Source organism: Maniola jurtina, chromosome 8, assembly GCF_905333055.1.
Source record: "Maniola jurtina chromosome 8, ilManJurt1.1, whole genome shotgun sequence".
NCBI classification, from domain to species: Eukaryota; Metazoa; Arthropoda; class Insecta; order Lepidoptera; family Nymphalidae; genus Maniola; species Maniola jurtina.
The window spans coordinates 14,133,167-14,145,036 of record NC_060036.1 but is presented as its reverse complement, the minus strand read 5'-3'; the positions used below and the strand labels follow the sequence as shown (position 1 = coordinate 14,145,036).

The window sequence follows — 11,870 nt, the reverse complement described above, 5'->3', positions numbered from 1 at the left end:
AATAAAAATAATTTGAATTTGAATTTATTGCGGCTGTAACAACAAATGATAAAAATTAAAATGTGTAATTTTTACGACGATGGTACGGAACCCTTCGTCTGTGAGTCAAACTCACCAGTTTTATTCTGACGTCATAACTCACAGTAATTCGATATCTATTAACGTTGCCGATATGTGCAACTCGTTCTACGGACACCGTAGCTCGTAGAAGCGAGGAAGTGACCGTTTTCGAGGACATCAAACATGACCGCGCGAGCTTCGACCCCAAAACGCCCCATTCCCATTGTAATGTTGTTAGAATAGCTATTCGCTCCCTCAGCGCGCTTTGACGATGTTTTGTGACGTTTTGGGGTCATAAAAACGATTGGTGCCAAATTCATTCTATTGATTATTACCTACTAGATTATGCCCGCGACTTCGTCCGCGTGGATTATATCCCGAGGGAACTCTTTGATTTTCCGGGACAGAAAGTTGCCTAGTTCAGTTTCCGGGATGCAAAGCTACCTCCGTACCAAACACACGAATCGGTTTAACGGATGGGCGTTTAAGAATCCCATGGGAACTCTTTGATTTTCCGGGATAAAAAGTAACCTATGTCCTTCTATTTTTATTTTATTTAAAAAGGAACACTAACAAATTACATATCTTACATTTACTACACACTTACTGACTATTACACACACTGATACGTAAATCGATAACAAGTGTGCACACGTTTGTAGTGCGTGCTCCGGGAAGCTAACTCTGTACCCAATTTCATCAAAGTCGGTTAAACTGTTGGGCCGTGAAAAGGTAGCAGACAGACAGACAGACAGACAGACACACTTTCGCATTTATAATATTAGTATGGATTAGTTATGTATGGAGAACTCTCATGCATGCGGATTTCGTCACGATGTTTTCCTTCACCGTTAAAGCGAGGAAAAGTTAGAGGTACCTACGTGCCTGGGATCGAACCTCCAACCTCCTTAAAGGACGTCTTAACCACTAGGCTATAAGGGTTATAATATTATGATCGTGATCGATATTTTCGTTCTCATCGTCATAATGTAATTTGAAACACAAGTTCCCTTTTCCGCCGTTTCTTATATTATTACAATCTGTGAAATAGAATAACTTAATTTCATATTTCAATTTAAGATAAAATTACTATCAGATCATTGAATTCAGAGATAAGACAAGGTTTGTATTCCGGAAAATCTCTGTTATTCTGAGCAAAAATAAGAATGTTTCCGGAATAAATATCAAATTCAAAATATTTATTTTTCAAAATATGGTAGAACTTGTTGACCCGCCGTGAAAATCTGGAATCTAGAAATCCCGAATCTGTCAAGGGGTGGCATTTCCAAAAATATTCAGATTGTTCGTAGGTAGGTACTTCATTATTTTAATTTATATAATTAATCTAACGATTCTGACCATCAGAATGAGTAAGTTCTACTTTGAATGAATAAAATTGAGTTTGAGTCTTGAGTTTGAAACCCTTGAAAGCTATAATAAACCACATAAAATTGCAAGCATTAAAAACTATTATAAAAAGTCGTATTCACGAATCCTAGTTAAGAGCCCTTGGCCTCTATAAAAACACGATAATATCTGGACTGACTCGAAGCTATACAATCGATATGTGATTTTGGCTCCGTGCCATCCGCAACAAACAATGTTCCAATAATGCCTAATGGAAACCAGACACTGAAACTTTGGAAACTATTCCGTGCATCCAATAAGATTTTTTATCTAACTTTATTTCACTTTAAAGCCTAAGGTTTAAGGAGGAATTTATTCGTAGTACCCTTCATACAAACAAGGTTTGGTTCTCATTTGTAACCATTCAAACTCAGTAAAATTTTGTAGACATGTTTTAGAAACAAATATCTGTCTGTGGTTGGCCAGATCTTGCCAGTTTTGACGCGTACCTGGCGTAGAGGTCTCATAAACAGGAGGTCCAGTGTCCAATTCCCAGGAGAGGTTATTGGGTAATTTATAACTCCTGGCATACCTCTTCTAAGTTAGCCCGTTTCCATCTTAGACTCCATCATCACTTACCACGTGAGATTGTAGTCAGGGCCAATTTGTGTTGGAATAAAATGAAAAACCGGCCAAGTGCGAGTCAGACTCGCGCACCGAGGGTATCCCAACATTTTGCACGATAAATCAAAAACTATTAAGTATGCATGAAAATAAAAATATAAATCTGTTTAAGACTGTACAGGTAAAAGCTTTTCATAATATTATGATACCCCACTTGGTATAGTTATCTTACTTTGAAAATTGAAACACATTTTAATTTTTTTTGTGTGATGTAACCATAAAACGGTTTTCAGATTTATTCCTTTTTTTGTGCTATAAAACCTACTCACTTACCAAATTTCATGATTCTAGGTCAACGGGAAGTACCATAAAGATTTCTTGACAGACACAACAGACAGACAGACAACGAAGTAATCCTATAAGGGTTCCTTTTTTCATTTTCAGCTACGACACCCTAAAAATCAACTAAACTAATTTAGAATTTTGCAATTTAAACGCATATATTATAGACGGATTTACATAATGCGCTGTTTGATTGGGCGAGCAAAACCCGCGGGCGAACCAGAATAGTTACTACATAAGTTACAAGTATACATTACGTAGGCACGAATACAAGAACTGAAAATAAACCATAACTATGAGTTAAACCTCCAATTTGGGAGCAATTTTCCCGCAGTTTAAATTTCCCGTTGAGTATTTTCTTTTTCGTTTTATTCCAGTAATGCGGTAAAGTCGAGAGGCTCGCAGCAAAGTAACTAGAGCTTGTTCTCTAAACTCGCTTCGTACGACGGGTCACGGCACTTAGTGCTACTGCATGCTACTAACTACTTACTTCTCACATACACTGTACTATCGTTTATTAACACTACTAATATCAAGCTATGATAGCCTAGAAATCGGGTTGTACTATTCACGGAGAGGCGGGTCCGGGGTTCGGCCGGGACACATACCTGTAACTTTTCGTAGTTGTGCGTCGCATGGTCCGTCGCGCGACAGTCGCAGGCTCATCGCGCGGGTCGCGGCGTGGGTGGTTTGGTATAGGCCACTCACCGAACCATAACTATGAGTAACTAGCCGATGCCCGCGACTTCGCCCGCGTGTATTTAGCTTCTTCGAAATCCCGTGGGAATCCTTTATTTTCCGGGATAAAAGTAGCCTATGTGCTAATCCAGGATATTATCTATCTTCATTCCAAATTTCAGCCAAATCCGCGTGAAGGAGTAACAAACACACACACACACACACACACACACACACACACACACACACACACACACACACACACACACACACACACACACACACACACATACATACAAACTTTCGCCTTTATAATATTAGTGTGATACCTCCAATTTGGGAGCAATTTCCCGCTGAGTATTTTCCTTTTCGTTTTATTCCAGTAATGCGGTAAAGTCGAGAGGCTCGCAGCAAAGTAACTAGAGCTTGTTCTCTAAACTCGCTTCGTACGACGGGTCACGGCACTTAGTGCTACTGCATGCTACTAACTACTTACTTTTCACATACACTGTACTATCGTTTATTAACACTACTCATATTAAGCGATGGTATCCTAGTGGTCAAGCGGTTAAAATGTCGGCCTCCTATTTAGGAAGGTTCGGTCTGGGGTTTGATAATTTCGGAGTTATTTGCGTAATTAAATATCACTTGCTTTAACGGTAAAGGAAAACATCATGAGGAAATTGGGACGCGTGAGAGTTCTCGATGATTTTGAAATCTGCCAGTTTGTATGTCGCAGTGCTTGCCGCGACGGTCGCGAGTTGGTCGCGTGGTATAGGCCACTCACCGGATATGTTGATCTTGGCGTCATCGTAGTAGTCGAAGGTGTGATCGTCCTCCTCGTCGGGCGCGAGCGGCTCGTGCGCCTCGCGGCGGTGTGTCGCGTTGCTCGCCGCGACAGTCGCGGGCTGGTCGCGCGTGTCGCGGCGGTGGGTCGCGTTGGGCGCCGCGCTCACCACCAGCGCGCACACCACCAGCGCGGCCACTTCCATGCCGACATCACCGCGCCACGGCGAAGACACTCCGACGCGCTGAAAAATACGATTTTCGTTATAACTAACAGCTACCTAATTGATTGGTTTAAGTTAGTTAGTAGTAGTCGTTGGTTTGATTGATTCTGGACCAGGATAAGACACTTTTTTGGGGGGAGCTCCCCGGAGTGAAATTTCCGAAAGTGTCCTTATCCTGGTCTTTAATAATTAGGGGGTGAAAATTTTTGAATGTCTGCGGTTTTTCAAGTTATGGCCATGAAACTTGGTGTTTTGGCTTTTAGTCAAAACACCAAGTATGTCCAACAGTGGAGTTTTACAGGCTGACGATAATGAAAACCTAATCAGTACCTGTTTCTGTTTCATAAATCAGTTTGTGATATAATCCAGCACAGAAACACTACAATGTGAAGTAGGTACGGTACATACGAACATTTTTGTATTCATCGGATGACCATAAAACCTGTAAAGACTCGAGATAATACAGTACATCGGTCGTAAGTAATTCGTATTCACTAGTGAATAAGTGCGCCGCTGTCGACCGAAAATACGATTTATGTACTTTTATTTGTTTTCTCCAAAACAAACTTTATGGGGTTTTGTAATTATACTTAGTGTAGAGTCCGAAGGTCGATTTCTGGTCGGAACCGAAAACGAATAAATAATAATAATCGGCTATCGCCACAACATTCGGAATCATAAGAAAATTAATTTGATTGGCTAAAAATAAATAAAGAATTTTTTTTTAAAGTATTTATTGTTTGCTGTCTTGTTTAATACCTCTAGAGTGATTACAATCCCCAACGAGTCGCCTTTTCCATTTTACTCTCGCACATTCGTAACAGTTCATTCGATTTTGGCGCTTGCTAGAAACCTTCGGCTTCGTCTTAAACTTCGGCCTATTTTCGCCGAAGGTGGTTTTTTGGCCAAAGGTGGCTTGAAGCCGAAGCCGAATATTCGGTCAGATACAAGTTGTGTAAGTATGTCAACGTACCCAACGATGTTTTGTAAGTTGTAAACTAATCAGATTGAATAAAACCCTCGTTTCCCGGGATCAAAATTAGCCTTTCCCGGGATGCAAGCTATCTCTGTACGAAATTAATGTTTTAATCTTGACTTTTTTTAATTTAATTTAAGGTAATATTCAAACACCAGTTATAGTGGTAAAATGTATAAGGCTCATCAGACATTAATTCATCATATTGTACCTACATTTTATTGAATAAATCATTGAATTTGAAATTTCATCAAAATAGGTTAAACAGACAGGCCTTTAAAAGCTAGCAGGCAGACAGACACACTTTCGCATTTATATTATTAAATTGTCTTCTTTTTTCTTCTTCCTGATGTTATCCCACGTTACGTAGGGTTGGCTCAATATTAAGTGCTCTGTGTGGTGCTGCGTGGTGGTGGTGCGTATTGCTTGCTTGGTGGCTGGCTTTTCCTACATGTTTAGCAGAGGCGGTGCATGTCGCATGCTGCATGTAGCTGTGTCTGGTGATCATACAGATGTGTCTGGTGTAGCGGGTTATAGCAAATTAAGCTTTTGGTTCCTTGTATATCATGGACTTCAGCAAAGTGGCAAAGTGACGCCTGCTTCTATACAATATCCGTCAACGTATCATCCATCCCTTTTACACGCATATCCTCTTTTGGAATCCATCCACCTCTTTTTTGGTCTACCTCTCCTTTTTTTCCTTCCATGTGCATATTTATACTACACATTTATAATATTAGTACGGATTACAGTAAAAAAACCGCTTTCCACTTGACACAATACATTGCCTGCAGTACAACATAGCGTGTAACACTTCTCGTGAAATAAAATATTTCCATTGTTGCTATTAAAATGTACCGTTGTAGCGATGTAGCGTTGCAACATTTTTGTTTTTATATCCACCTGTTGAACAACATCTGAACGATTACATGCCTACACACTACAAAGTGATTGCTTAGAAAGATATTATTTTAATTCACCTGTCGTAAAAACAAGCTTTTGGTTATCGATTTGTTTAGAAACATACTCGTAGCACTCGTAGATTTGCCTATTTTATAGACTAAACTATAAAGTCGTAAGTTTGTGTGTATATGTGTGTGTGTGTGTGTATGTGTGTGTGTGTATGTTTGTTACTCCTTCACGCAAAAACTACTGGACGGATTTGGCTGAAATTTGGAATGGAGATAGATAATATCCTGGATTAGCACATAGGCTAAATTTTATCCCAGAAAATCAATGAGTTCCCACGGGATTTCAAAAAACCTAAATTGCGTATCCTTTGTACAAATCAAATCATAATCATAGTTTATTCTTTCTTTAGTCACAGTGTACCTATTTACCATAATAATGGTTTGCAATATGTAGCATTTACAATTAAGTATAGTAATTTGGAGCTTTAGTAGTTTACGTCATTAATTATATTATTATCACCATTACATCATCTTACCAATCCTACAATAATTATTGACAATCAAAAAGTATACGATATATCAGTATGGTAGTAGATGAACTCTAAGCATAGCTCTCTCCTCATCATCGCCCGCTGAGTAACTGAGCTTTCTTTTTTTTCTCTCTCGTCTGGCTTTACAAAGATTAGCCAATGTCAATTTTGTAGTTATTTGTAACAAGTTAGTTAATTTATACAAGTATGGACCCCGTCTGTGCCGGCGCTCGCCGACACCCCCTTAGAGCGCTTTCCAGTCAGTTTTAACAAAAAAAAAACACTCCAAAAAGGCAGAACACGCCCGCCAGCTAACACCAACACAGATGAAGTCCTCTATCTATTGCAATAGAAAGCTCAGTTACTATTTAATACGATACTAAGTTATATTGCGTGTCAACTATATTTAAATTGTACGAAAAAGTACATTAAAATTATAAAAACAGCTTAATCAACAAGGCAGCTAATTGCCGTTAAACTATAATAGTTGTTAACTTTTTGTACACTCAAAGTTCAAACACGCAACAATACCTACTTGCTACTTATGGTGAACACTAAAATTAAGTACTAACATGCCAGATACCTACTTTGAAATAAAGTAGTGGTAGGCTTTCATCTTCTTTTAAGTCGTGATAGCCTAGTGGTTAGAACGTCGGGCTCCTAATCGGAAGTCGAGGGTTCGATCCCGGGCACGCACCTCTAACTTTTCAGTTATGTATGTGCGTTTTAAGCAATTAAATATCACTTGCTTTAACGGTAAAAGAAAACATCGTGAGGAAACCTGCATGCATATATATATGCATGTAGTTCTCCATGTTCTCAAAGGTGTGTGGAGTCTGTCAATCCGCATTGGGCCAGCGTGGCCGACTATAGTCTAAACCCTTCTCACTCTGAGAAGAGACCCGTGCTCAGTAAGGGGGCCGGCAATGCGTTGATCATAAGCCTTTATTCAAAAGAGTTCTTTTGATTGTTGCCACCGTAGATTTTTTTATAAATTTAGATACAAGTCAGCCCTTGACTGCAATCTCATCCGGTGGTAAGTGATGATGCAGTCGATGGAAGCGGGCTAACCTGGAGGGGGTATGACAGTTTTTATTAGACCCATATCTCTTTTCTTCTTGATTTCTACACGGCATCACACCGGAACGCTAAATCGCTTGGCGACACGGCTTTGCCAGTTGGATAGTAACTAGCCACAGCCGAAGCCTTCCACCAAAGCAGACCAGATGTTTAGATGTTATAAAATTCCAAACCCCTGCCGGGAATAAAATTGGCCCACGGCAAAAGTTCGTCCACATTTTGTTTCTCAGAAAACGACTAAGTTCAGTGTGCCTAGTGGGAGATTTTTAACCTATTCGATCGCGTAAAAGTTAACTGCGTTTTGTATGGAATTGAAACAGCGCCATCTTCTTGTCACTAGCGCTGTTTCAATTCCATACAAAACGCAGTTAGCTTTTACGCGATCGAATAGGTTAAAAATCTCCCACTAGGCACACTGACGGTTCCGAGATCTTGCCCTCTTACGTAAAGGATAGTGAGATTATTTACCTACCAAATGTTTAACACACTAAAGCTGCCACGTACTCAATAAAAGCCCTTATTTTATTCGGATTATACTTACTTCAAATAAACTTTAAGCAATTAAAACAGGTGTTGCACTTGCGTACATAATAGTGTTATGGAAATTATAACTCGCAGCTTCACGGCAAAGTTAACCGTATGTCGAGCGGATTTCCAGCCGGCGAAACCCACAATTTAATTACACAAATTGCAATTAAATATGAACTCTATTTATAAAAAAATTAAGGTCGTATTTCAAAGAGTTTCGAGCACTGCAGTGGGTCGAGTGTGACGCAATGCATCAGGTTTGCTTCTACTCGGCTTCTAAAGGCCGATTTGAATGAAAAAGAGCAACTAACACCTACAAAGAAGTTCAAGTACAATAGTACTAGATCTTGGAATGTTTGGCAACTACGACTTACTAAGGCTTTGTGCAGGAATTCGATTAGGTACAAGCTGCTTGGAGGGTTTTTAGCAACAACTAATTTGCCGAATGCTCGGGAGTTTCTCGAGTCGAATTTCCGTGTACCTCTCTACAATCTATATTCCAAGAACTCTACATAAAGCGACGTCTTTTTATTTAAGTGGAATATAACATAATATTATAGTTCTTCAAATACATACCTACCTAGTTCCGGTGTCAGACTCGCTTTATTGCTCTGCGGACAAAGTAGAAGATACCAGAGCTCAAGAGAGTTCACACATAGATCAACCAAAATATGTGAATTGCTTTAGGCGAATGCTTGAATGTGTGAATGCCTGAGTCAGACAAGGGAGAGATTTGGCGAAGTTCGTAAAGCAACATCTGCCCCGAAATACACTTCATGCTGGTCATCAACGCTCTGGTAAGAGCCCAACAAATAAGAAGAAATTTCCTAGCATATTTCTGGCGTAAAAATAAGACTTTTGCCAGGCTTTGACCATTGCGACCGGATATTTGTAAAGAGTCCGACGAAGAAGAAGGAACCTAGCACGTTTCTGGCATAAAAACAACTTATCTTAACCCTATATTTGACAGGCTAATTTCTGGCTTTAATAATTGCAAACGAATATTGATTATGGTAAAGATCCCAACGAAGAAGAAGGCATTTTCTAGCAAGTTTCTGGCATAAAAACAAGTAACTTCATAAACAAACTTTTTTACTTTTAAACCCTAATTTGACAGGCTACTGTCTGGTTTGACCATTGCAAAAGGTGAACATCATGGACGTAATGGTGAACATAAACCTAGCCCATGTCTGATCTAGTGGGGTTTTTGTCCTCCCAACCATTGTCTGATGTCTTGGGATGGAGATGCAAAGATTTTCATATTCCACGATCTCGTGCTGCTTAGATTATGGTTTCCATGCGTTTGATGTTGTCCGCAAACTTGTGCGGGGTCTACCCACACAGCATTTTTCGGCACGGGGTCATAATTTCAGCACCTCCGGACCCTAACGTAGGTACATCGTTCCTCCAATCTATGTGCTACGTTTATTGTCACTTCAGCTTTGCGATTCATTGAGCTTTACTTTAGTGGAATTATACCAACCTTCCAACAAGAGGGTAGGTACATGCACTTCATCGAAACCCATCGAAAATCCTCTACTGGCAATGTTCTCCTCTCAAAATGAGAAGGGCTAAGGGTATAGTCCCCCACGCTGGCATTTGGATTGACAGACATTTGGTGGCCCAGTGGTAAGTGCTGTGGTCATGTTAGTGAGAGGTCCCGGGTTTGATTCCAGGCATGGGTTTGGAATTTTATAATTTCTAAATCTCTGATCTAGTCTGGTGGGAGGCTTTGGCCGTAGCTACCACGCTACCGGCAAAGTCGTGCCGCCAAGCGATTTAGCGTTCCGGTACGTCCGGTATGATGCCGTGCAGAAAACAAAGGGGTTCGGGTTTAATAAAAGCTGCCCTACTCTTCCTGGTTAACCTGCTGACATTATAGACTGCATCATCACTTACCACCAGGTGAGATTGCAGTTAAGGGCTAACTTGTGTCTGAATTTAAAAATATTATAGAAAACCATTTCAATCTTTCCATACATATTGTATTTGTAGGTATGGGCGCACCACCATTGAACCAGAGGTTATCTGTTCTAAACGCATTTGACAGGCCAAGTACTCAGTTTTTATACGAAGCTTTTAGACGGAGAATAAACTTTATTGACTCTGTTATATCATGACGCACCTTGAAGGAAGCATACCTATAGGTACTTACCTTTTTATTCTGTGCCTATATAATATCACTTAGGTACGGTTAGATGCTTTGCGTTATTGTGAGACGATACAATTTTTTTCGTCAATTTACAGGGACTACGTGGTTTTTTTGCGTATAAATAGTTCTAGTATGTTATATGAAATAGAAACCAGCAAAACATGATCCTTTCATAAAAACTTGTCTAAATTTTAAAATAACTACCTATTACGTAAAAATTTCTTTCATCTCGAAAAAAACAGAAAGCAAAACGGATTGCCTTCCATGCATCTTTGTTAATTAAGAAATTCATTGTTTTAACCAGAAACTTTTATATTATATACAGATACACTATTTTGGAAATGTGGGTTTTTAAATTCCGTACTTGAAAAAGAACTTTCCGAGCGCTTGGATATGGAAAGCCTTTTCGGCATTAGTTAAGCACCCTTAAGTCAAGAGTGAATATGCATCTTCTGAGCATCTTAGGCTGCATCACTGATCACATAGACAAGTGTGCCAGCAGATTAGACTCACAGCCAAATGCTAGTTTATGTATAAATTTAAATAATCCATAACAATTGTTGTATACTTCTTAGCTTCTCATATTTTTCTGTTTAAATTAAAACCTACTCAGTGAAATCACTCTTGAATTTCGAGTTAAAAGATTTGGTTTTTTATGCATGTTACATATTATGTGATATTTAATTACTATATTAATGTATTGACTATATACAATAGAATATGTACTCTATTCTTATAATTATTATGTACGTATATGCTTATTAATTTTACTTTTTGCGTAACCCCGGGTTCCCGGGCTTAAGGGATTGCTTCAACAATGCTGCTTTGCACCCTTTTGTATAGTTTGTTATATATCTTGTATTGTTTTCTGTATATATGTGTGTACAATACAGATTTAAAAAAAAAATCAAAAATACTAGTAATCGTACTCACCGACTTGCAAAGTTACGCAAGCCCCTTCGGCGAGCACCTCATATCACAACACAGCACTCCTTTACCATCGGCACATCCCTTCGCGATCAATTAAATTACACTTTATACTATAACTAGTATATTAATTAATATAAATGTATAAATAGACTAATATAACACTCATCACATCACTGTTTCAGAGTTTTGCAACCGGATTTTCGGTTAATGAGTTCAATGTAACTTGGTATAAATTTGCGTATTTTTTTAGAGTAACTAGTATTTTTTTGGGAAATTTGTATATTTCGTTTGGTTTTGAGGGTTTTTTGGTGGTAAAAAAGGTGAAATGTGTATTTTTCAGGGGTGTCCGAGCACGCTATGTGTGGTCCGCGGCCGAGGCGGTGTCGCGTGTATGTGGTGCGCGTGCGCGAACACTGCACCCCCGCACAGGGATGGATTGGTTTGGTGGTTGAAGGATTTTCTTTCTATAATTTTCCACACTTCAAAATTTCTTTTACAATAGCTGACGCCCGCGACTTCATCCACGTGGATTTAGGTTTTTCGAAATCCCGTGGGAAATCTTAGATTTTCCGGGATAAAAAGTAGCCTATGTGCTAATCCAGGAAATTATCTATCTCCATTCTGAATTTCAGCCAAATCCGTCCAGTGGTTTTTGCGTGAAGGAGTAACAAACATACACATTCACACTCACATACACATACA

The 11,870-nt window shown here is 39.2% G+C and overlaps 1 protein-coding gene across 2 annotated transcripts in view; it reads right to left on the bottom strand.

The window, feature by feature from the left end:
* LOC123867383 overlaps positions 1–11,542 on the bottom strand; it is a 42,472-nt gene extending 30,930 nt beyond the window's left edge. For both annotated transcript variants that reach the window (XM_045909394.1, XM_045909395.1), the window contains exons 1-2: positions 11,172–11,542; positions 3,839–4,082 (exon numbers count right to left, since the gene is read on the bottom strand). In XM_045909394.1, the coding sequence (XP_045765350.1) occupies positions 3,839–4,043 (205 nt within the window). In that variant the 5' untranslated portion in view covers positions 4,044–4,082; positions 11,172–11,542. The remainder of the gene's footprint in view (positions 1–3,838; positions 4,083–11,171) is intronic.
* Positions 11,543–11,870: the final 328 nt, after the last annotated feature.